Source organism: Parasteatoda tepidariorum, chromosome 6 (assembly GCF_982258835.1).
Source record: "Parasteatoda tepidariorum strain Cologne lab strain chromosome 6, Ptep-v5.0, whole genome shotgun sequence".
NCBI lineage: Eukaryota > Metazoa > Arthropoda > Arachnida > Araneae > Theridiidae > Parasteatoda > Parasteatoda tepidariorum.
In genome coordinates, this window is record NC_141760.1 from 58,376,359 (window position 1) to 58,403,253 (window position 26,895).

A 26,895-nucleotide genomic window follows, 5' to 3' on the forward strand; every position below is an offset into this window, starting at 1 on the left:
AGTAAACTGTTTTCAGATGGCATAAAAAAACGATTGATAATATTAATTCCAATTTCAAATAGCTTTATTAATAGTATATATAAATGCATGCTGAATATGTAATAAGAAACGTTATTTGCTTGATATACATTTATTAAAAACAGTTATTAGGTTTAAAAAAATTCAACCTCATTTTGTAATATTCATCTTGGCATTTTAATATTTCATATAGTATTTTCAAGCACAAAAAATAAATTATCTAAGAATATTATGAAAGTTATGATTTTCGAAATTAACCTACAATGAAACTTATTTATTTCATGGAAAGTGGCAAGTTCTATGTCAACAAATAACGTGCAACTAAGTCCAATATAGAGTAAATTTCGAAATTCACCGAGCAAGTCCGTTAGACAATTACAACTAGTTAAACAAAAAAAAACCAAAAAAAATGAAAAAATAAAGTTTTCCAAACAAATAAAAATTTTAAAAAGTGTAAACATTGCACACAAAAAAATTTAGACTTTTTATGAAAGATATAAATCAAATACTCCTTTTACCTGATATAGGGAAGTTAAACAAATAATCTATCTAAATATTGATTCTTTTATTCATTCAGCCAATGTAGTTGATTTAGCCATTAAATTTCTAATAAAAATAATATGTTTTAAAGAGATAATACTAATCATTTTTGGATTTTGGGCTATTTAATTTTGAAATTCAAAGTAAGCATTACATTGTCCTTAATAAAATTCTATGCAATATTAAAATGCAGAATCAGTATCGGAATGTTTTACAAGTTTTTGCTTTAACCCAAAAACAAAGTAAGAAATAATAATAAAATATTGCAAACCACATCAGCACTGTTACAAACCACACTTTTCATATAAATTTTAGGGTTTTCGAAAAAAAAACTTCATCTTTTCTAAAGTCCAATATACGGAACATAACAAGCTTTTGTGTTATGATTTTTCTTAATTACGCTTTTAATTTCACTCTCCAAATGACTCAATTAAAATCGTGCATAAACTTATTACTCCAGACTCATTACTTTTCAAATTCTTATAAAAGAATTTACGAACAACTTTAACAAAATTATAGGCTGATTTAAAAATTAATTAAATTTATCACTTCCTTCTTAAAGTGTTGGGACTCAGAACATCGTAGAGTTGCTTGTTGTGAATGTTTTTGTTTGTAAGAAAAGCTTCTGAACGAGATCTGCTGTTTCAGGTGTAACAATCCTCTTGTCTCTGAGTGTGTTCCAAATGCTAGTGACGGAAACCTTGCCTCCTTCATCAGATGCAGTCTCCATCATAGGTGCGCTCGTATCTATGCAACAACCCGACCCTTAAATTTTACCCGCAACTCTTCTCTATCCCAAATCCCAGACTTCATTCTATTGATGACACAGCATTTGATACAATTCCTCAAGTTTTAAAAAAACTGAAATAACATACCAATAATGGATCTAAAAATAGAAGTTTAATGTACTCAAGAAAAAATAAAATTAACGTACATTTTTTTAACGACATTTCTGGTAAAAAAAAAATCATAGTTCTGTTAATAAAAACCAAAATGTACGATATTTAAACCATTCGATTGGAAATTTTACCATTCGTATAGAAACGATTTACCGGAAATTCTGGTTTTTTTATAATTTTAGTTCTTATTACCACACATTTAAAAAAAAGTACAAAACTGAAAAGTAAATTTAACCAAAGAAATAGTTTTTATGCCCTGCATTAAGGCATCATGATAAAATTATCAAGCACATGATATAGAACCATTGTTAGAATCATCACCAAAGCACACACAGCGGTAAAAGTTATTTAGTTTTTGGTGTTCCCACACAGCCAGAATCTTACCATTTTTTGGTAGATTTGACCACACTTTTTGTACAAGAATGTCACTATTGAAGTTACTCATAAAAAGTTACTCGTAAAGTTAATTCTAAAAAAATTTAATCATGGGGTATAATGTAAGTACAAAATTAAACAAAAGTTAGTCTTAGATTATAAATAAATTATAAAAATTAATGCAAGAATAAAATTAATCTTAAAGATTAATAAGAAAAATATGTTAATCAAAATTATTAATAAAAAATTAGTTTTAATGGGTCCAGTTATACATATTAATCTTGTAACAAATATAATCATAAAAATTTTATCTGAGAACCAAATTAACGCTAAAGTTTTGTCAAAGCACAAACACTTTACTCAAGAACACAGATAATCCTAAAATTTTTAGAAGGAAAAATTTATAATAAAGATGAATCTAATAATATTGAGTTCCATATAAATAAGAAGTTTTTTTATTATTTCTGTACATAATTTGAAAAGAAATTCCCAATGAATACAGAAAATCATGTTTAGTTGTAAAATACATCAAAAAAAGAGTAGAATCTGCATTATATTTCATTATTCAAAAGGTTTTGTCGTTATACTAGTAAAAAAGAAACACACTTTTACTTGCGCATTAAAATTTCGATATTCTGTGACCCTTTTTCTCTCAATATTTAAAATAATAGCAATCTAATCAAGTTCGTAAAGAATAAATTAAATAGAATTCATTTTTTTTTCGTCCTTGAATTATTTTTTGGTTGGTTTTAAGTTTAAAAACTTAAACAAATTTTTAAACTTCTTTAACTAACAGTACCAAAAGTTAAAACTTGCTTTTTCCCAAAATTTATTATTATAGATATAAAGGATTATTCATGCAAAGGGGATTAAATTTTACAAACAATCCAGCACTTAAAAAGTTCTTTACAAACTTACGTATTTAAATGTTCATTTGCAGCTTTAAACTCTTTAAATATTTTTATTATGAAATGTATACAAATGCTGTGTAATCATTCCTTCGCTTGTTTACGAATAATCGCTTAAATGTTGTTGTAAAACTTACATGTTGCATGATATTGTGAAAAGTGATATCGATAAAAGAAAACTTACTTGGTGTTGTTTTCATAAGTATAAAACTTCAATATGCATAGAACGCGACCTCAGCCATACTAACTTGAGAAATACTTCTTTCATACATTTCATTCAAGATACAAAACAAAAGAGAAATATTGTACTTGTGATGTATATTTATTAATTAGAAAGCTTTAATTATTTCAATTATTAAAAAATATCCTTTAGATGTATAATTCTAATATATTTATTGATTATATAGTTTTTTTTATATTCATATGATATAATTTATTTAAAATATATCTGTTTATTCTTATATGAAAGTTAATAATGATAACAAAATCAATATTATGTACAATTTACACAAATTTATTAAAATAGACAATTTAGTGCAAATTTCACGAACTTTTATTATAATTTCTTAGATGTAATATTATTAGTTACTTAAGTTTCTCAGAGTATTTATTGCATTTCAACTTACTTTTCCTAAACCAAATAGGTGAGAATAGAATTTTGTAAAAAAAAACATGTCAAAAGAATTTCTAAAACATAGAGAAACCCCATAAATTGTTTAATTACAAAAATATATTCTATAAATTTGGAGTAAATTGTATAAATTAATATAGTAAATTGCATAAATATATAATAATTGTGTAAATATAAAAATGCAAGTAATGTATACACTATTTTTTCGCTGCATTAAAATATTGGTATTACTATTCATAAAAAGTATTATTAGCTAACCCCACATATTTAAACACATGATGCATTACCTATTTCTGACCATAAGAAAAGCATAGTTTTATCAGAAATAAGTCTCTTTTTATGTTTGTTACCTATAACAGGATTTTGATTGATGGATCATAGCGTGAAGACCACTCAAATTTCATAAATATGAATTATGTTAAAAGAGGCGAAAATATGCATTTACTGATATGCAATATTATGCCACAATATGCGGGGACATGTTTTCAAACAAAGACTTATTTATTAAATGATTTGAATGAAATGATGATTATTTTTCCTTTTTTAGGATATTTTTACTAATAAAATTTTTGCAGTTTAAGATTTCTTCCTCTAATTCTTATTCTAATACTACTAATTTTCACTAATACATGTGCTAAAGTATAACAGTAATACAGTGTAACAGTACTACTAACGGTAAGTGTTTAATGCTTGTGGTCTGAAATCAAACTTTTCAAAGACTATTCTCATGCTAACCGTCGAGGATCCGAAAAGTTGTCTAAACGTGCAAACAACGGTGATTTTTTTCATCAAAATTATTTTGCTATCATTTTTAATTAATTGTGAACTTTTCTTAATTTTCTCAAACTCTGCTCGATACAACACTCATAAAATACTCGTCATATTACACATATAGTTTTATAAATGACATTCGTGTAGAACTCGAACTTTGTGCTGCAATCTGTCCCTTATATTCCTTCAACGCTGAGTAAAAAAAAAAACGAATTCAAAATTAAATTAAAAATTTCTTTTTTTTGTATTATTTAATTTAAGTAGACAAAGAAAGCTTATTTTCATGAACTAATTCGGTAAAGATAATTTTTCATACTCAATTTTTAAAATAAGATATTTTTTTCTAAGCTAATAAAAGAAAACTATTGACATTCATAAAAAAAATCCAAACTTAATACTGCATTTTTTTATTTTTAATTCTTTTAACTAAGCGTAAACAAAACTCCAGAATAAATATATGTTTTCTTCATTGCTTTCTTTAATTTACTTGTCAAAAGTTTGTTTTTCTTTTTCATTAATTTAGTATACGTAAATTTTCAAGATCTACTCAACAAAATACCTTTCCCTAAATTATACAACAGAATCTTTTCTTTCTGTCTCTCTCCGCTATTGAACGAAACAAATAACAAACAAAAAGTTCCCCGTAAAATAAAGAGCAGTCGAAATTTGAGAAGACCAAGTTTCTTTCAGCAAATTATCATATCTGAAGATTTTTTACTCTTTTTTATAAGAATAGAAGATGAAAGAGGAAATGCTTAGAGACAAAATCTAAGAATGGGAAAAAAATATGCTTTTATTTTTTTCCTTATCATTACAGTGAATCTTGATAATAAAAAAAAGAAAGGAAGAAGAGACAGAATCAGAAAAGATTGTTATTTGTTGCCTCGCTCCATGCCAATTTTATTTAAAGGAAGAGAAGATGCGAACAAAAGAAAAAGGAGGAGAAATATTTGTATACCACATATTTTGTTTCACTGTAGTTCTGCTATTCACTGCAAATTATATCTATTTCATTAAATCTTATCTTTTATTTCTTTAAAATGTACTGAATACAAGTTTGCGTTGAATCCATTCTGTTGGCGTCTGCAAGGTTAAAATTGCATGTTATTTTTTTCACTTTAAGTTTATATGTATTTTTGATGGTTAGATAAAAATTCATATCTTATTTCATAGTTTTGTTAGGCAAAGAAAATTAATCCAAATTGATTTTGTCCGACATAAAATTACTCTCTGAAAACCAAGTTGAATTCTAAAAAGTTTATTGTTGTAATGATATTTTAGTAGAAAAAGTATTAGATAGGCTTAAACTATAATAAATGCCAAAAATAAAAATATTGTCTCCCAAGCTTATGAAAAAAAGCTGTTTTAAACCAATTTATGAGGTTATAACTTTGCAAATGCAAAAATCCTAAATAAAAATAGATTTTAAGTTAACTGAACTACTTAAAAATGTGTAAAATTTTGTCAAATTAGGTTAAAATCGGAAAAGCTAAACATTCTGGTAAAGGAGTCTTATTAGTTTTATTCATGTGGACTAATAATTACCGTTCTTGCTTAAAGACAAGTATTAAACGTTATACTAGCTACACTTACAGTTACATTTATGAGTTAAAGCAGGGTATTTTTTTAAATATTTGATCCAAAAAAAATTCAAAATTACTTAATTGAGTAAGTTTTAAGTAAGTTTTAAGTTTTAGTAGGAAAACTATTGAAAATTTTGAATTATAAAATGTCAATATCAATACTTTTTAAGCCTCTTAAGCCCTTTATTGTAAGTTGATTAATTTGAGTCTATAAAATTTGTGCAATTACAGTTAATCAATGTAAAAAAATCACTTCCTTACTCAGTATCTTTGTAAATATAACAGTACAGGACATTTTTAATGTTAAGTAATTATATTTTTCTTATTTCGTTACATTGCAGTTACATATTACATTAACTTATTGTTAAAATAAAGTCCTTCAGAATCTATTTTTTATAATGTATACGCTCATTAAATATTTTTTACATAAATAAACACTAATCATTATTTTGTTAGAAAGAAAGGTAATTAATATTCACTTCTCTCATAAATTTAAAACTGATTCATAAAAAGGGGAATATTTTTTTTTCAATTTAAAGATAAAAATTATTCTCATGCAGGGTAATTTGGATGAAACTAATATGCATTTATATGAGTGGAGAGAAACATTTTAAACTTCTTTCACTTCATCTTAATCGAAAACTACAAAATATTTTTTGAAATACTTCTGTTTTGCCTACGAATATTCGACAAACTGTTTTGCCTGAAAAAATATTTTTTCTGTTTTACTTAGTTGCAAAAAGTTATATACTGATTAACTTATACTTACATTGTGTTTAAAGTAATTTATGTTCCACTCCTTACTCTAATAACTTTGTGGCTGATTCATAACACATAGTTTTTCTTTTTTAAAGCAAAAGATCAAACTCATACTTACTAAGGGCATTTTAGATTAAACTAACATACATTTACACTAATGAAAACAATTGAAGGAACAAAAGTTTTCTTTTCAATAAAAACACTAACAAAGCAAATAAAACCAAACATGCCCATAATGCCATCCGATATAAGAACAATGTATAGGAAAACAAAAATGGGAACTACCTGCAACCTAAATAAGGATACTGGTCACTTGTCCAGCACAGGAGTTGACCGATAGTCTGTCAGTCAGAGAAAAACATGTCGATTAAGGTGTGTGATCACCTCTAACAGCTATGCAACTCTCTCATTGGCGTTTCTTACTGTTTACCAGGTTCCTTATCAATCTCTAGGGCAACCGTATCCACTCATTCAATCATCGATGGTCTTTAAACTGCAACTGAGCGTCCAAGGGAATCTCATTCGTGATTGATGGGATTAATGTCAGAGGTCATCGCAAGATATTCCAGATTATTGAACATCCTACGATCGGAGGTATTAGTCCAACAACTGAGCACTGTAGGGGTGGGTGTTATCGTCCATAAAGATGAAATTTGGTCCATGTGCTCTGTGGAAAAGTTTCATACTGAGTGCAAGGATATCGCCCCTGTACGCTGACCTGTCAGAGTACTTCTACCGAACACATGAAGGTCGGCATTCCCGTCTGCCATGATGCCTTTCACAGACTATTAGACAGACTCGACCATAGTGGTCCTTTTTGGCAATGTTTGAGGGCCGATATCAAATCCCGTGGTCCCTTCAGATTAGTGCACGTCTTGAATCACTGCCCAGACAGAATCACGACTCATCACTGAAAAGAAACAGCCCCTAGTAATTCTTTATCCAAGACAAGTTTTCTCGGCACCATGCTAGACGGTCCTTCTGATTCACAGTCAAAGTAATGCAGACCAAAGGGCAATTAGAATACAGACCATTATCATTAAATTGGTTGGTGACTGTTATCAGTGAAAGGGATATAGATGTTGCCTTATCCAGGTTGGGAGACATCTGTATAGCTGTCGCGGATCTATACATTTCAGTGAAAAGTCTTAAATAAGGGTCTTGAGCCAGAGCTGTTGCCCTTTTTCAGACTTTAACAAGGAGGCAGACCAGTATTCCTGTCACTGTGAACTGTTCCCACAAAGTGGACACCTTATTTCTCGAAACCCTAAGATTCTCACAAATAGCATGTGATTGACCCACCTCGAGTCTTCCGACTATCTTTTATCTTAAAGAATGGTCTAGACTATGATGACTGACCATACTAACGATATTTCTGTTATACAGAAATAATCAACAAACTGTTTTGTCTACAAAAATATTTTTTTCTGTTTTACGTTGTTGTCAAAAGTTATACATTAGTCAGCTTAAAAACATAGTGTGTTCAAAGTAATTTGTGTCCCCCTCCTTTTCCTTATAACTTTAAAACCAATTCATAAGACAAGATGTGTTCTCTTCCAAGTAAAAGACCAAAATCGTTTTTGTGTAGAACATTTCGGATAAAACTAACATATAAATATGTGACATGGAGTGAAAAATCTCAAACTCCCCCACCCTTTTAGCCTAATAACAAAAACAAATTCCTCTATCATTCGTGTACCACTGAGACTATTTTAGTTCGAACTTAGCAGATTAGAGCAGATTAGATTAAGTACAGTGTTCCTCTAACAGAAAGAACTATAACCAGTCTTTGTTAAAAACGTAATAATAATGTCTTGACCTGTTACGAAAAATATTTTACTTTTTGAAACCTTACACATTGCAGTAAATTAGTTGAATCGAATAATTAAAAACAAAACAATATTTTTTTTTCTTGTGGGAAAAAAACTTATGTTACCCAATAAGACTCATTTTATAAATTAGACTTCTAGAAAAAAAAATTCCATTTGTAAATCATAATACTTTTGAAAACATTTCTGAGTTTTCTTATCTAAGGTTCTACATAAAAAAAACTATGTCCAATGAAGCAATAGCTATTTCGAGTCTATCTGTATTTAACATGACAACAAAAGGAATTTAAGTATCCTCCTTCCTTAAATGATAATAAAATAGAAAATTTGTGGACAAGAATTTACCAAATAAATACAAAATAAAATAAAAATACGTAATAAAATGGAATAAAACGAATGCTTTTAAACAACAATGCATAACGTGAAATTCAAAAAAAGACATTTTTAAGATTTTCAAAATTAAAATTCAGCAAACAGAATATAAATAAGCTTTAGAATAACGAATATAATTTAATTAGAAATAAAAACTTTATATGCTTCTTAAATAAAGTGGTAAATTTGAGCGTAGAATTTTTAAATACTGTTCTCGTCGAAGGCAAATAACCTACATTACCATAACACGTTATAATAACCACAAAACCTGCCTAGAGTTAGAAGGATATAGCAAAAGAAGCCTAACTATTCTACTTCACAAGATTCGAAATATTACAGCAGTAAAGTCAAAGCAAGTCTCATATTAAAATATGGTATTTTTGGTATAAACAATCCATAGCATTTTTATAAATTGCTGTAATTTTAATTATCACATTTTAAAAGTTTCTAAACCCAAACATTTCATTAAGCAGAACTACAACAGCTGAAACTATATACTTAAACCATAACTACAGTTTTCAATTACTACTTTGAATCATTAGACGCTTATCTTAATTCGTTCAACGCTTTAAAATAACCACAAAAACCATATGATGCCAAATGAGCTTAAATTATCCTTCATTTTTCCACAAGAGTTATTTACTCAATGGCAACAGTTAATTTTAAACAGGTTTGCACGTTGCTACCTATAATTTTATATGAATCATTTTTACAAGTTTACAGCCCAAAACTTTCAGCCCATAAAACCTTTATACTTACAGTAGAAATAATTTTTCAATTACAATTTTGAATCGTAGACAAAAGTGAAAATAAATTTACTTAATGGAAATAGCTTCTGCATCTGAATACTTTCCCTCAAATTGAAATGAAACATGTTTCACCTTCGTTGGCTTTGAAAAGAAAAGTGGAAACAGGAAGTGGATTCAGAAGCAGCTATGTTTTCTTCTTTTTCTTTTATCTCGACGCAATGCTTTCATTCCACTGTAATCCTGGAGCTGAGAGTTTCTAACTTCCAGTATCTTTTCGTTTACAAACCACTTGTCATGAGGCTTTCTTATTGGATGTGATGTACAAGCCTTTGAAGAGATGACTCCTCTCTCTATTTCACACTTCTTCTCTTTCACACTCAACAAATAAACATAGTGGCAGAGACAACTTTTTCATCAAATCCTTCTACAATATAAATGGTGCTACAGGAATCATTTTCTTTCACTCAATGAATTATGGAACAGCTTTATTTTAAGAGCTAGCTGCATGGGGGGAAATTAATTGAAAAGCTGAAAGCTGTTGAAGCTTTCTTTGAAACTTTTAGCCTGCATTTGGGGATTTATTGGATACTTCCACACGAAGAAACAAAAGTTTTAAAATTTTCTATCAATCTTAATGTATTTTTAGATCATTCATTATTTACTTAAAATTATTCAACAACCTTTTATCGCTGATTTTATTTTATTTTTAATCTTAAAGATTCAAGTTACTTTTGTATTTGATAAATATTTACACCTGTTTTCTATCTATAATTAGATTTCAAAAAACATATACTTGATAGGTCATAATAATTCTCGAATAAAAATCTTTTTTTCATTTTAGGATAAATTTGAGAAACAATATCACCAAGTTAAAAACTTGAGGAAGTAAATAATACAAAAGTGTATTATTTACTTCATGAAGTTGTCTAATGCTTGTGTTCTATTAAAAATATTTCTTTTTATTTATAAATGGAATATGTTTTTATCAAATGCATCAAAAATTAGGAAAGAAAATATTACATGTTATATCTGATACATGTGATATCTTCATATTATATTGTGAATTAGGAAATTGGTAACTAAATTACATTTATGCTATAATTCGCATATCTTTTCAACAGCTAAACAAATCAAAATCAAGAAAATTAAAAAATTGCTGATTTAATTTCCATTAAAAACAATTTACAATTTATTAAGTTTAAATTTAAAATAAATAATTTGAAGTATTTTCACCTAAATAATGAAATTTTCTTGTTTCCTATTTTCTTAACTAATATTGTTCTTTGTTCAATTTTCTTCCTTTTTTGTTCTTTTTTTGTTCAGATAATACTGAGACAGAGGCTTTTAAATAATATAATTATAGATATACGCATAAAATTATTTTATACATTTTTTAAACTGAGACTTAAAAAAAACATAATGTCTCAACGAAAAAACTTTAAAAATATGTTTTTATGTAGTTTTATACAATTTTTAATTTGTTAAAAACTAACTGATAATAATTTTTACTTTAACATTACACTTTTGATAACAGCAGAATTATTTCAACTGAAATTTAATACCAAAAATTTAATTTTTATGTATATTATTTTTTATAACAATTTTCTGTTTAATTATCAAACCATATGAGTATTTCTCTAAAAATACTATGATAATGTACAACAAATGTAACTTAACATTGTTTCACTTTTTTTTAGTTAAGTTAGTGCTTACTGATCTAACTCAAATGTACTTTTTGCCTTAAAGATTTCTTTTTATTTAAATGAACAGTCGCAAAATACGAAACTTCTTAAGAAAGCCAACATGATAAATTTAATAAAAAATTAAAAACCATAATATTTGACCATAAGAAACCATAATGAACCATAATGACTTAATAAAAAAACCGTACTTTTTTATTAAATCTTTTATAATACAGTAAACAAAAGCAATAATGTTTTTATTTCATTTTATAAAACTCGTCACAAAAGCACTATTGATATTAAAATTATAGATTTTGAAAAACTAAGCCTTTTCTTAAGAACCTACTCAAAAAATAATTTTTCAATTAAAATTCAATACACGAACTATGACAATTTTTTTATTAAATATTAATAGTTTTTTAAAAACTGTTACTTTTTGATAGGTTAAAACCCTATTTATCTGAACATTTTATAATAATATGCAAGCGTGTTTCTTTAAATTGTGTACTAAATTTGCTCTATTTTTTTTTACGTTAGTTTCTTTTACTTTTACTTTAATTCATGTTTTGTTATAATAAGTAGTGTAAATTTATTTCCCTAAATAATAGCTATCAAATGTTTTACAACTTAACGTCAAGACACTAGTGGTATTAAAATTATAGGTTTTGAAAAACTGAGCACTTCCATAAGTGCTTAATAAAAAAACTCTCAAGAAAGTTAACTGAGTAAACTTATAGTTATTTATTAACCCTTTTTCATAAACCTGAAAAATATTAGAAAGTATTAAAGAAATTTTATTTAATTTTATAGAAGCTTTATACGTCAAAAAGCTGTTAATATTAAAATTAACGGTTTTGAAAAACTAAGCCTTAAGTGCTTAATCAAAAAAGAACATCTTTAGTCAAAATTCAATACGAACTATGCAATTTTTATGCTGAATGTTAAAAGTTTTTATTACAACTTATTTTTAAAATTATGAACCCTATTTGTATAAACATTTTATAATAATAAATAAACGTGCTTCTTTAAATTAAGTGTTTGAGCTTGTTCTATTTTTTTTAAATTAGAGCAAATTGCTTTTCCTTTATTTTATTTTTTGTTATAATAAGTGGTGTAAATTCTTTTCCCTAAATAATAGCTATGAAATACTTGACACCTTAAGAAAGAAACATGATAAACTAAACGTTATTTTTTTTCATCCCGGAAACTGCATTTTAACATATACCAGATCCATTGTTGATCTCAATTTAGTCAAAGGCTTAATAGCCAAAACAAAAAACAACAACGCAAGCAGTTTCTTGCTTCCTCTTTACTTTACAATCTTAATATGCTATACATTACATCCTTTAAATACATTTTCAGTGAAGTAATACTGTGATTATCATAATGGAAAACAATCCCCTAAAAGCTATTAGCTTACACAAACTTTCGCGAAAATATTTTAATGCTTATCGTTTAAACAATGCATTTTGACATTTTGTTATCAATTATCTGATGTTTTATTTGTTTTCACTTTCAGGCTGCAACCGCAAAGTCATAAATCAAAACTTCTGTTAGAAAATGTTTTGTTTCAAAATATTTTTTTTTTGAAAAATCATTGCGTGTTTATTTTTATTCTTAGGTTTAAGATGCATGGAAAATTTGTCTAAATCTAAACTGATGGATTAAAAAATATTCGAAAATAAACTGGTTTAGATTATTTTACAAAATATATGCTATACGATTTTTGAAATAAATATTTAACTTAAACAATAAATTTATCAATTAAATACTAAAATTTATCAATTAATATACTTTTATTTTATTCACAATTTGAAAGCTATTTTGAATTTAACACAAAAAGCTATAAAAATAGCATAGTACGCCACTATGCATTTTATTTCATTAAATATTATGAAGTAATAATATAACGATTAAAAAGTAACTAACAGAGTTTGAGAATGAAATTAGAAATAATAATAAATAATAAATCAAATCAGCAATACTTATTTTAATTTTTATCATCATTTGGTTCAGTTTTCGTTTATGGAAAATAAAGTTTTTGTCTTATTTTTTTAGTTTTACATAAAAATAATATTATATAAGAATTCATCTATACATTTCAGTACAGTACAATGCTTTAGTATCATAGATGTTGTAATAAAAATGCAATTTCTAAGAAATGGACAACTAAAAAAAAAACATTTGACTGCACACTTTTCTCGATAACTTCAAACAGTTATGGTTGTTGAATATAACAAAGAATTTTTATAAGGTTTTCCATGATGATATGGAAATTAATCAGTTAAATATTCAAGAAAAATTAGATAGATGCTTTTAAAGTATACGTACAACATACATTCAAAATAATAGCTTGAAATGTCCTTTTCTGTGCTTAAAACTATATTTTTTGTCATTATTATATTATATTATATTATATTATATTATATTATATTATATTATATTATATTATATTATATTATATTATATTATATTATATTATATTATATTATATTATATTATTATTTACATTTTTTGTCATTATTATTCTCGCCTCCATAGATTTTAGAGAGTTTAAGCAAAATGAATTGTTTTAGATTTGCAAATGAAAATTTAAAATAATAATATTATTTAACTAATAACACAAAATCAAACTATATAATAAAATTCAAAAAGAAGCTTATTAAGTTAAAAATTAGTTAATAAATGTTTTTGCAAACAAAAATTTTTTGTCAAAAACCGTATTAAAAAGTCATGAAAATACTAATCATATCTATAAACTTCCTATGTAAGTATTGCAAAATATTTAATAATCACTTAAAACAAAATAGATTTACGACTTCTAACTTCTGTAGCAACACGTTTTAAACTTTTTTATAGAGGGCAAAAAATATAGTAATATATTTCAAATCTAATTTTATAATATGAATTATATAATTTTAATTTGTCTTAATTTTGTTCAAATTTAATGTAGTAACAAAACTAATATTTTTTTGAAAATTTAAATATCAAAATTTATTTTTTCGTTACAAAAAATATTTCACTGAAAATAATTCGTCAAATGAATTCAAAAGGTTTATCTTGTTTAAAAATCGATTACAGTATCAAATAAATGCAAATTCTTGTTTTTTTAATATTTAGCAATAGAATAAATAAGAAAGTTACATTTTTAAGAAGCTAGCATTTTCTGAAAGCTGATCAAAACAGCTCTTTCAGACTGGCTTTTAAATATAAATAAAGTTTATAATTGCTTTTTAAGACACAATTAAACCTATTAAATTTAAATTAAATTAATAAAGCTTTTAAGAAACTTAATTACATCAGTACAGAGTTAATTACATTTCTGCTGTAAATTTATTTATTAGGTTTTATAGATTCATTATTACTATAAATGTATATCATTATGTAAGAATTTTCATAATTATTTTAATTATTATTTATTAATATAATTATTATTTATTATTTCTCGACTTATGTTTTGAGATAATAAAAAAAAACATATTTCTCATGAAGTGAATTCTGAATGAATTTGATTTAAATAATTTGCAAGTATTTCCTTCACACTTTTCCACTCATGTTATACTTTAATATAAGTTAACATAAATATAAATAATATTTATAGACTAATATAAAGTAATATTAATAGGTTAATATATCTTAATATAAAATATCTATGATAGTTTCAAAACTTTTGCTTCATATAATCCAGTTTTTTGAAAACTTATTTATAACTATCAAGAAACGTCACTACAAAACGCCCCTATGTCACTACAAAAAAAATTAGAAAAGAAACCACCTCTTAAATGAAGGACAAATAGGTAAGAGGCAGAAACTCATTAAAGAATTCTCACCTAAACTGCATTCGATTTCTAGTGACATCGTGACCCGTGAGTAAAAAAGTTCGAATAGAAATATTTCTGTTACTATAATATCTCAATCAAGAGATCCGTATCTTCAGTTGAACTGACCCAAAGAAACTCAATTTCATTACCGTTACGTGAGGTTGCAAAGAAAGTGTTTTTGTAGAAAAAGAAAAATCGTTTCTCACTCCACGGGTTGTTAGTTTTGTTTGCTTTCATAAAGAATATGTCAAGAAATAAAAATTGTCTGACAAAGGCGTATGCTGTGGTGTTTTAACAATGAATACTGGAGCAAAAAGAAATTTTAGAACGAAAGCAGTCTTAGAGCACTATGAAAATGTAACTATACTTAATCAACTCAATAATAATGAAATTCCATCTACAAAATTCAGTTAAACACAGACCAAATAACTTTCCGTGCAATTTATAATGAGATAGTGAGATAATTCTTGCTTTTCCGTTTGAATAATAATAATGAAGAGAATTACAATCTAAGATGAGTCAGATCGGAAAATAAAATGTTATTGATAAAGACTTAATTTTTCATTTATAGATTAATATTGTTCATATTATGAATTTTTAATATTAAATTATAGATATTTTTATCATTGCTAATAATAATATTCTTATACTCTTACATTGTTTACATAACTGGTATTGATGAAAATATAATGAAAACTACAAAACTGAACTAATTCTAATTGTATGGCAGACATAAAAAAAAAATTTTAACGTTTCTGATTGGTAAAATATTTTTTTTAAATGGATGTCTTATGAAATTATTTACAAAACATAATTCGCGAATAGCTGAATTCTTAAATCTTAAATACGGAAATTAAGTCGCTAAATCTTAATCCGTCTTAAATCTTAAATTATAAATACTTTTATCATAGTTAATAATACTATTCTTAGATTTCTACACTGTTAGCAAAACTGGTATTGTTGAAAATGTCATGAATACTACAAAACTGTACTAACTCTAATTATAAGATAGACATAAAAAATTAAACAGTTCTGATTGCTAAAGTAATTTTTGTTTTAAATTACATTATTTACAAAACATAATTCGCTAACGCTTAAACTTTCTTTTTAGTGTAGGCATGTGTGAGCGATGTGAGAAATGCATATCAAGGAATTAAAGACTATGATCTGAAAAGTTTGCCTATTTTAGCTTAGAAGAATAATGATTTTTTTAAGTAACGATGATTTTTAAACTGCATTTGAATGGGGTTTATTTAGTTTCTTTAAAGTTTGAAAAATTTACTTTTAACAATATCAAATGTCCAGCCCGAATATCAAGGTATTGAGATCTTACTAACTTTATAGTTTCATTTTGAATATTGTCCACTATGGTAATGAAATTTTTATGTAAGTATTATATGAACAATAGACAGTGAATTTACAAGAATTATGCAAATTATTCAATTTATGCTAATTTATTTTAAATTAGTTGTGTTGAATTAAATATGTTAATTTTATTTAAAACTATTTTAGCAGTTTTTGCCTAAATTACAGATATTATTCTAACAAAATAAATTAAAATCAATATATAGTATAACCAGTATGCTTTATATGTGATCATAAAGTACAGTATTTCTCAAAGTGCGTTAATAAATACACAATTTTTCTTTTATGTATACAATTCATGCTTTGTACATTTTTAGGGGATTTTCCGGATACCAAAGATTTACATACCGTGCATCGTAAATTATATGGTTATCTTTTTTTTCCGCAGGATTATAATAACATAGGCAATGATTAGCAAACTAAATGTAAAATGGCTTAAAATGCTACAACATTGTTAAAAGCACCAGCATGGTTTGTTCAAATTAAACTATAATTACAATACATCTTGATGTTTTTTGCATGCTATTTGCACGTATGTTGTAATAGGAAAATTTGTGGTAAGCCAAAGCACTAGGAATAGATAGATATGTGTCGTAGACATAAAGTAGTAAGCTGAACATAGATTATGCGTAGACATAGATATTACTCTATGTGGTATGCATTGTGTTTAGATTTAGAAATCGTAGCTTGTAGTATTAAGCTGAAAACGAAGTTTATAATTGTTATTATTATAATAAAAAGGAAGTAATGGGAACAAAGTAATGCCTTTTTAAAAGGATTTGATTCTTTTTAAAAAGAAAGTCTTTTTTTAAAAATATATATTGAATGGTAAACTAAGGAAATCTCAATTATACTCATATTACAATAGACTTTATTATTTTTTAAATTAAAATCATTTTATTTCCTATTCTCTTTTAAAAATAACTTTTTGCTAATATATAGTTAATAAAACTCCCTTTTATTTAAAATTCTGTTCATTCAATAACTGAAAAAGAACATTAGATTGTGATATTGAATTATTTAAGAAAGAAAATGGTTGTAAATAATTTTTTACAATATGCATTTTAAAAGTATTATGAATTTAAATATTATGATACATTGATTAATATTTCAATTTTTTACTCATAGTTCTAGTTCAAAACAATTTACTACCTATGTATAAATTACTTAAAACTTATAAAGTAGTATATTTGAAATGGAATAATTATATTTAAATCATATTTCTTTTATTTATGATTTTAATATCCCATTACTTTTCTTTCAAATATTTATGCATTTTTTTATCGACAAGTAATTTTAGTTACTGAAACTAAACCTACCATCATACACGATATCCAAATTAAAACTGATTATTTTGCTTAAATTTTTACTTTATTTAAATTTTTATTTTATTCAGTTATCATTTCATATTCAGAAAAGGTTTCATTTAACTCTGTCTAAAGTATAAATAAAAAAGATATAATTAAAGTAATACATTTTGTGCTTAATAAAGAACTTGAGTTTAACATTTTTTCATCATGCTATATTTCTTATTTATTTATTTATTTTTTAAATTTTTAACGTTCTAAAAAGTTTTAAACTGCTTAGCAGTATACTTGGCAAAAAAATTATTTTTTATCTCTATAATTCATAAAGTGTTTTTTTTAATTCCATAACTAATTTATATAATCATTACACTTTAAATCAATGCAAATACGCTCTTCTTTAAACTTTTCAGGAACATATTTCGCTTGTATAATGATAATGGTGGCATTCTCAGTTGTCATGACGGTCGTTGTCCTCAACTATCATCACAGAAATTCGGACACACATGAAATGCCTGCATACGTGAGTATTTTTTACTATTATTATTTCGTATCCAGAGCTTAAAAATATACAAATATTTTTTTATCAAAAACAATTTAAAAACAAAGAAATAAGAAGTGTAAAAGTGCATATAACGATAAACTGCAACGACAGTTTAACGAAAATTTATACAATTGTTTAACTGCAAACATATCGTTTTTGCGTACAGATCGAAAAAAAATTAAAATCTTAGCAAATTTACTTGAATAAAATAGCTTATCATCAAAATAAATGCACAATAATTATTAAAAACCTCAAGAGTGTATGCAGTATGTTTTAACTTTCCTTACAATTAATGTGATCCGCATTATTATGATGTTTAAAAATTAAATAATATATATTTACCAATACGATAAAATATTGACTGTTTAAATACTTTGGAGTGATAAATGACTAAATAAAAATTATTATTGAAAGGTATATTTTCTTAAAATAATGAATGATTTATATTTAAACCAATTATGGTGCTATTTTTAAATATTCTTTAGAATTTTAATTTTTCTGTGTATGTCTCTATCAATGAATTTTCTCTTATATAACTTAAAATGTGAATATATATTAAATTTTAAACTGTTAGAGTTACATTATCTTCTTCATTAAAATATGTTTGAAAACCAGAAAAGCAAAAAGTATTTAATGTGAACTGTATAGAAACAGAATAATTTATTTGTATAAAAATTTTAAAAAATCTCTGATGAACTAAGGTTTGTTATTTCGGTGAAAATCTTAAAGAATTATTTCTAAAATATGCTCTAGAAAGAGGTAAATGAAATTATTAATACATGCTACATGCATATATTTGTATAAATTTATATTCTAGAAAATTTAGCATTCTAATTCAATTGCAATACGCGAGGTTTCATTTTTATATTTTTATTTTATACGAAAATATAAATCTCGGTTATTTATTTCTGAAAAATTCCCTTAGTTAAATACTTTGTATTAAGATTAAAATGTTTATAACTATTCTAGATTGGGGTTTTTTAGATTGCTTTCAATTTATAATTTTAAATTGTAACAGAAATCAACCATCTTTTATTATACTTTATATAAGCTATTTTGCTCAAAAAAACTTAAAATGAATAAGGCTGTTAAAATCAATCAGTTATTTTCACGTTAACCCCTTCACACAGTTCCCCTATCAGTTAACATGGGAAAACCGGTTTTGCTATGCAGAGAAGACTGCAGGTTAAAATGCGACTTTTTATGTGCAGAACCGTCAGTGGAAGATCTTAGAATTTATGCTTTATTTGTTATTTTTTTTAAAAAGTTACTTTTTTTAAATACATTCTTTTTTAAGTTCATAACGCGATATTTGGGTTTAAAGTTTAAACAAAACTGGTATGGACAATATATCATTTAAATACTTAATATAGTTAGTAATAAAAAAGAATTTTCTAAATTTTTTGTTTTTCAAAATAGTTAAATTGAAACATTTTTTCAAGATGTTAGAATTTGTGCTAAAGTATCATAATAGGTTATAGTATTTGTATTTTAATCATAATAGTTTTGAGTATTTATACTTCAGTTACTTCAAGGAGTCATAAGTTTTATAGGTAACATTTTCGTACCATATGTAATTATGTTCAATTAAATACTACATGTAACACTTATTAAGTAAAACTGTGTTTTTAATTTGGAAATCATTCGATTTGTTATTATGATCAATTTTATTTGTTTTAATTAATTTGCTTGAAGTATAAAAGTATTTATATGAAGGATATTTAAATAAAATTATATGATTGCATGAGGTTATATAATGATAATCAGGAATATAAATTTTACAAACTGTAAGTTTTTAATTACTTTCCAAACTTTAGTCACTTTTTTGACGTAACATATCAATGACATATCAATGACGTAAAATGTTTAAAAAAATTTAAACTCTGGGATTTATCCCTATTTTAAACTATATTCCTTTTATTTAAGAAAAAATATGTAAAAACTTAATGCAACTCGATCAAAATCACTGATATTTTATTTTAAAGCTAAACTTAAGACACTCAATGCATAACTAGCTCCACATTAATAACACATATCTGGTAAATGATTCTCATAAATTTGAAAACACTTAATTTTATTTGTGAACATAATATATATTGTGAGTATATATTTCGTGAGTCATAAAGAACTTGAGAAAAAATTATTATGTGGAAAATAAGCATTGTTGAAGTGGATTAAATTAATACTGTTGTATTGATAGTGGTTGACAGACTATAAATTAAATTCATGCAATAAAACCTCTTCAGTTTAAAATTCAATCAGAATAAATTAAAGTTATACAGAAGCATATCTTCTTTTAATCTTTAGTTGGAAGTTACTATTTATATCGAAGATGTTAGATAAAAATAACTACATGGTATCTTTAATCACTTTTACAAATTGAATATATTGTAAATCAAATTTGGAAAACAATTGAATCCTCTAAAATGTTTATAATTTAAAAAGTTTCTTTTTTTTATTTAACGAAATCTATTGTAGTTAAAACTATTTAATTATCATTCTTTTAAAGCCCTCTATAACTTTGAAATATGATTTTCTAATATGAAAAATATATATAGACATCCAGCATTTGGTAGTTTGACAATAGTTGGAATGTTATGAGGACAATTTCAATTTAATAATAAAATGACACGCTTTTAGAATATGCACTTAATTGATCAATACTGTTTAACTCGAAATCTCTTACAGTTCAAAAAATTCAGTTTCAAGGTGTAAGTGTTTAAAATAAATAAATTTTATCATTTTTAACATTTAACTATTATAGCTAACATGTATGGAATAGCGTTCGTTTAATTAGATGTTATACATATATTTAAATAGATATTATATGTTTCAATTCATTTTTAACAAACAACTATTTAATTCAACATTTGATCATTCAAATATGTATTCCTAACAATTTTTACCTTATCCTTCCTAATAACTTTTGATCTGAATTCACATAAATATTTGTGTAAATAAAAAATAAGGGAGTTGAAGCTGCGGAAATTGTGTAGTTTTTTTTTTTATTTCGAAACCATACACATCTTCATATGTTTCGTCAAAATGCTTCAATTTTTTCGTTAATAATACGATTATGTGCACAATTTAAGATTGCAATGTTTTTATAATCATATATTCTACTTCATAAAATGCTTTTAGAAATTATTGTATAAAACATTTTACAAGTTTAAATTTTTCATACACTAATTCTATCATTATAAATATTATCAGATATAATTAAAAGTCAGGAACGATATGAACATGAAGAAACTTATTTTTGGTTTTTTTTTTTGAGGTATAAAGCTAAAGATTACGTAGTTAAGTTAATAAAAGGTTGCATTCCTAAGAAAAAGTATTTTTTCTTGTATTTTATCCATTGGAATAGCCATTGTTACACGTCGTTCTACTTCCCAAAATCCACGTAGATAAATGAATTCCAGTAAAATTACCGTACTTTATATTAATGACATTTCTAATAAAAATAAATAAATAAAATAAAATAAACGTAATTTTGTTTAATAAAACTAAAATATACAATTAAGTCATTCACTTGATGATTTTTCCTTTCATATGGTAACAGTTTACTGTGAATTCTGGTTTTCAAAATTATAGTTCTTATTATCAAAAATGTATTAAAAAATACAAAACTGAGAAACAAAGACAATCGAATTAATAATTTTTATACCATTCTCTGAGGAATCATGATGAATTTACCAAATTTTACTCTATTTACTAAATTTTATCACATAAAGTCATATATTAAGGTAGTTTTGAAGTCTTATTTTTTCAGTCAACATTTAAGGGAATATACCCTATTCAAAATGCTTTCAAGATTAAAAGAAATGAGTTTGTATACATTATATTCATGTTTTATTTTTATAATATAAACTGCCATACTACAGGTTCCATCAATAAATTAGAATATAGTTTGATATAGTACATTTAAGTTATCTTATGCAGCTAAAACTGTAGTATCTAGGGGAAAACATTCAAATACATTTTATCAAAAAAAAAATATATCATATATGATAGATATAACAGATATTATACCTATTCTGTAATAACAGATATAATACTGCAACGCATATTATATCCTTCCTTTAGTAGCAGATGAAATATCTTCTGAGAGTGGTGTTTGTTTCAAAGCGTTCAATTGCTCACAAAAGTTTCAAGTAACTGAGCAATAAGTATTCAAGGTCTACACGTAGAAAAATTACCGTACTGAATAATAATGTCATGACATATCTGGTATGAAAAAAATTTGCAAAAGTAATAAAAAAATAAAAACATAAATCTGGTTAATAAAATCAAAATATACGACATTTAAGTCTTGTCAACTTGTCAATTATTCTGCTCATGTGAAAAAGGTTTAACAAAAACATGGCAGCAGATATTAGATGCAACAGATATTATAACTATTCTATAATAACAGGTAGAATACAGTAACAGATATTATACCCCTCCTCCAACTGCAGATGAAATATATTTAAGTGTGTTTGCATCCATCAATGGAAATCAAGCACGATTTAATTCACTCTCTTTTTTTTGGTGTTTTTTCTTTTGTGTTGATTGCCTTGATGTGTTTTAAATATGTGTCTTATATCGGGTCATGTGGTGTTGTGCTGTCTCTGAAATGTCGTTGTACCCTCGTAGTCTGGCAAAGTAGAATTGAATGGCGCTCTTCTACTTTTCTGTGTCTCTCTTTGTTTAACGCCTTCATCTGAGTGTGTCTCTACGACAAAATTTATAATAAATTTTGTTCACCAAAACCACACTTCTAAAGAAATCGGGAGCAAGATATTATTTTTGGTAAGTTTCACTCATTTTCTTTTTTCTCTTTTCTACTGTTTTCCTAATCTTTCAAACCTTGCTAAAAACTTCGCATGATGTGTATACGGCTGCTTAAATGTTGCATGTTGTTATGTATATAGCATGATCTGTATAACCTCATATAACATTTGAATCATTCCATAAAGAATTATATTCACAATGAATATATCTATATAATTTAATAACTCTCAATGCTATAAATGTAGAATTCCGTTAAATATCTTGTTTAATTATCTTAATAAAAGACAAGCATTGTTTTTTTTATTTATAACATTAAAGCAAAATAAATTTTTATATCAGCTCATAATGAACTAAATCTTGAATCGAACTTTAATTTCTTTAAACAATAAGCAAGCAGGTATAAGCAGGTACAAAATCCTCCTCAAATCTTACTGATAAAATCATCATCATAATCTTTTAATTACAAATCTCAGATTGCAAAAAATTTACGTATTAATAAATTTTAATCATATAAATATAATCAACTATGTCCTATAATATGTAATATATATAATCAACTACTTATTTCAACTATAATCATATTTATTTCATGTTAACGTTACATCAATTTTATGAATTTATATTATCGTTTAATAATGAAAAAGACATATATTTTGCAAAAACATTATAGATATCATGCTTAAAAATCTCAATTAAATTAAATAAAAAATAGTATACCTCATAAAAATGTTTACTTAACTGTGGTAAAGAATTAAAGACAAGTGTTATTCAGATATTAGTATATATTTACATACATTTAAACTTTTTAATAGAATGATTCAAAAAAATCACAGTTTCTCTTTATTTTTAATTTTTGCAAGAATATTTGGTGCATGTATTCTGTAATCAATGTTTTGTACGTTGCAAACGTAGCATGAAATAAGGAATGTTGGTTACCATCTTATCGATTTAAATCATTTAAACAAAAAAAACTGTTTTTTACATTAAACATTCGTACAATATTGAATGAATGATTTAGGTATTGATCAACAATAGATAAAATATTCTTTTCACAAAAATGACTTATAACATAACAATAAAAAAACATCTGGTACAAGAATTGTCATTTATACTCAATGTATAATTTCAACATATTGCAATATTTGTGTATTTTAACTAATTTAGATACTAATGCGGCTAATGATGACGAACTTATGAAGACTATGTGCATCTAAACTGATGACGAAATAGTAAATATTTATGAGACTCACCCCAACAAACAAGTTCAATTAAAACAAAAAACATCAAAAGATTATAAATAATTCAGTTAGCATAGTGTAAACTCTAAGTGATTTCTCAAATGTGAAGAATAATAACAATACCATGTCATCACAAATTAAAAAGCATATCCTTATGAAAATTAATGATTAATTTTTCAAAAACAAATGTTCTGATAAGTGACATCCAATAATAACGGATAAATTTACAGAATGGTGAAAAACTCTCTCATTTAGAAGGACTTAAAAAAAAAGAGGGATGCTGGAATACGTTTTAAAGATTTGTTGAAACCATTCATATTAAGAAAAATATTGTTTACTGAAGTGTTTTGGGAAATTGTAGACTGACTACGTGTGAGAGCTGATAAATTTCTATTCATAACATTCTAATTTGTGCTTTGCAGGAAAACAAACTTAAAGTGGTACATTAAATGCGTAGATTGAAGTTTATAATTTTGCTCTGTTTTGCTCTGTTGCTCTAAAAAAAAATTCTCCTTTATTGCTAATTAGGATGATTATCAAATGAAATTTGGATGTCTATTTTTTTAATGCGAAATTCCGAAGGATTTATTATTATTCTATATTTATTGAATGCAGATTTAAGGTAATCTGCACATTAAAAATTCCGAACTTCCTTAATATAGGTCTTCTTATTCTTTGTATCAGGTTAATGCAATACACCTTGTTGCCACACATTTTGTTTACAAGGCACGTTTTGGAAAATCGTTTTCATTTTAAAGTCTGCATTTTAGTTAGAAGATAAAAGTTTAACACATGTAGGATATGCAATGAGATGCGTAAAGCATATATTCCTTTTTTTTTAAAAAAATATATATCTAGTTCACATGAAAGGTATTTCAAACGTATTATTAGTCTTTTAATTTTCTTTATATGCTGATTAAAGGTTATCGAGCGAATATTACCAATGGAATATTTGATGTGTCTAATTTCTCCTGGATATATACTACACCTTGTTGCTGTAGTGTGTTTTGTTTGTCCAAAACCATCATACTCATATGAAATATTTTAGAAAGTCCTTTTTACTTAGGATCTGGACTTTTTCGAGGAAACTAAAATTTGTCCTTAATAGGATATGCAATGTACTATTGCCATTATATGCGATACTATTAAAAATATTTTTTCCATATAAAGCATGTAGCTTATATGACAACGTATATTGAAGTAATTATGTTTATTTTTATTTTGTTGTATGCACATTAAAAAAAGTCACTCGAATATTAAAAATAAAATGTTTCTACATTTTTGTAACATTTTTACTGGATATATTTTTAACATATCATTACCATATCCCTTATTGCCAAATAATTCTTTCCACGTTTTGGGAAATTCATTCTTTTCATCTGAAATCTAGATTTTTTTTCAAAAAACTGAAGGAATACACTTTATAGGATATATGATGCAATCTGTGAACACTATATTTTTTGTTACAAAGAACATCTAGCTTATATGTCAAGGAATTATTATTCTTTCAATTTTGGTATCTGCCGATTGAAGGTAGTCGCACAAATATCATTAAGGTGACGTTTCTAGATTTGCTTTGTTTCGCTTTTAATGGATAAATTCAGTATCCCTTCTTGCTCAAATCATACTTCTTTCAAATCGCATTGTTAGAAAATCTATTCTTTTTATTTAGGATCTAGATTTTCTTTCAGAACGTCAAAGTATACTTTTTATACTATGCAATCTGAGAATACTATATCACTTTCTTTTCAAAGAACAAACAACTTATATGGCAAGGGATTATTATTCCTTTAATTTTGGTATGTGCCGATTAAAGGTAGTTCTTTTAATATTACTAATGAAATGTTTCTACATTTGCTTTGCCTTATTTTTTTATTGGATATATTCTGTAACATGTTACTGTGGTAACACTTGATGCTGAAATCATGCTTTTTTAATCTTGTAAAAGCCACCCTTTTCATTTAGAATCCATACTTTTTAAAGAAGGTAAAAGTATACCCTTTATAGGATATACGATGCAATCTGCAAATGATATATTATTTTTTTACAAAAAACATCGGGCTTATATGTCAAAGAATTATTGCTCTTTTAACATTTTAGCATTGATTATTCTTTTTTTTTTGGTACTAAAGATAGTCAATCGAATGTCATAAATAAAATTTTTCTAGATCTGTTTCGCTTCGTTTTTCCTGAATATATTCAGTAACCTTTGCACCTGAAATCCTGCTACTTTTAAACCATATGTTGAAAAATCTATCCCATTCTTGTAGGATCTAAAATTTCTTTCAAGAAGATCAAAGTTTATCCTTTAAAGGATATACAATGCAGCCTGTGAATACCTGTATTACTTTTTTACAAAAAAACATCCAGCTTATAAGTCAAGGAATTATTATTCCTTTAATTTTGGTATGTGCCGATTAAAGGTAGCTCTTCTAATATTACAAATGAAATGTTTCTATATTTGCTTTGCCTCGTTTTTTTATTGGATATATTCTGTAACATGTTACTGTGGTAACACTTGCTGCTAAAATCATGCTTTTTTAATCTTGTAAAAGCCACCCTTTTCATTTAGAATCTATATTTTTTCAAGAAGGTAAAAGTATACCCTTTATAGGATATACGATGCAATCTGCAAATGATATATTATTTTTTTACAAAAAACATCGGGCTTATATGTCAAAGAATTATTGCTCTTTTAGCATTTTAACATTGATTATTCTTTTTTTTTTTTTTT

General features: G+C 25.6%; 1 protein-coding gene across 11 annotated transcripts in view; it reads left to right on the top strand.

Moving 5' to 3' along the window:
* Positions 1-26,895, top strand: part of LOC107447394 (neuronal acetylcholine receptor subunit alpha-7-like) — a 414,295-nt gene that overhangs the window by 321,410 nt on the left and 65,990 nt on the right. For 6 of the 11 annotated variants that reach the window (XM_071178635.2, XM_087165901.1, XM_087165900.1 and 3 more), the window contains exons 7-8: positions 1,207-1,293; positions 18,020-18,129. In XM_071178635.2, coding sequence (XP_071034736.1) covers positions 1,207-1,293; positions 18,020-18,129 — 197 coding nt within the window. The remainder of the gene's footprint in view (positions 1-1,206; positions 1,294-18,019; positions 18,130-26,895) is intronic. The other 5 variants (XM_071178633.2, XM_043041458.3, XM_071178630.2 and 2 more) reach the window with 1 other exon arrangement.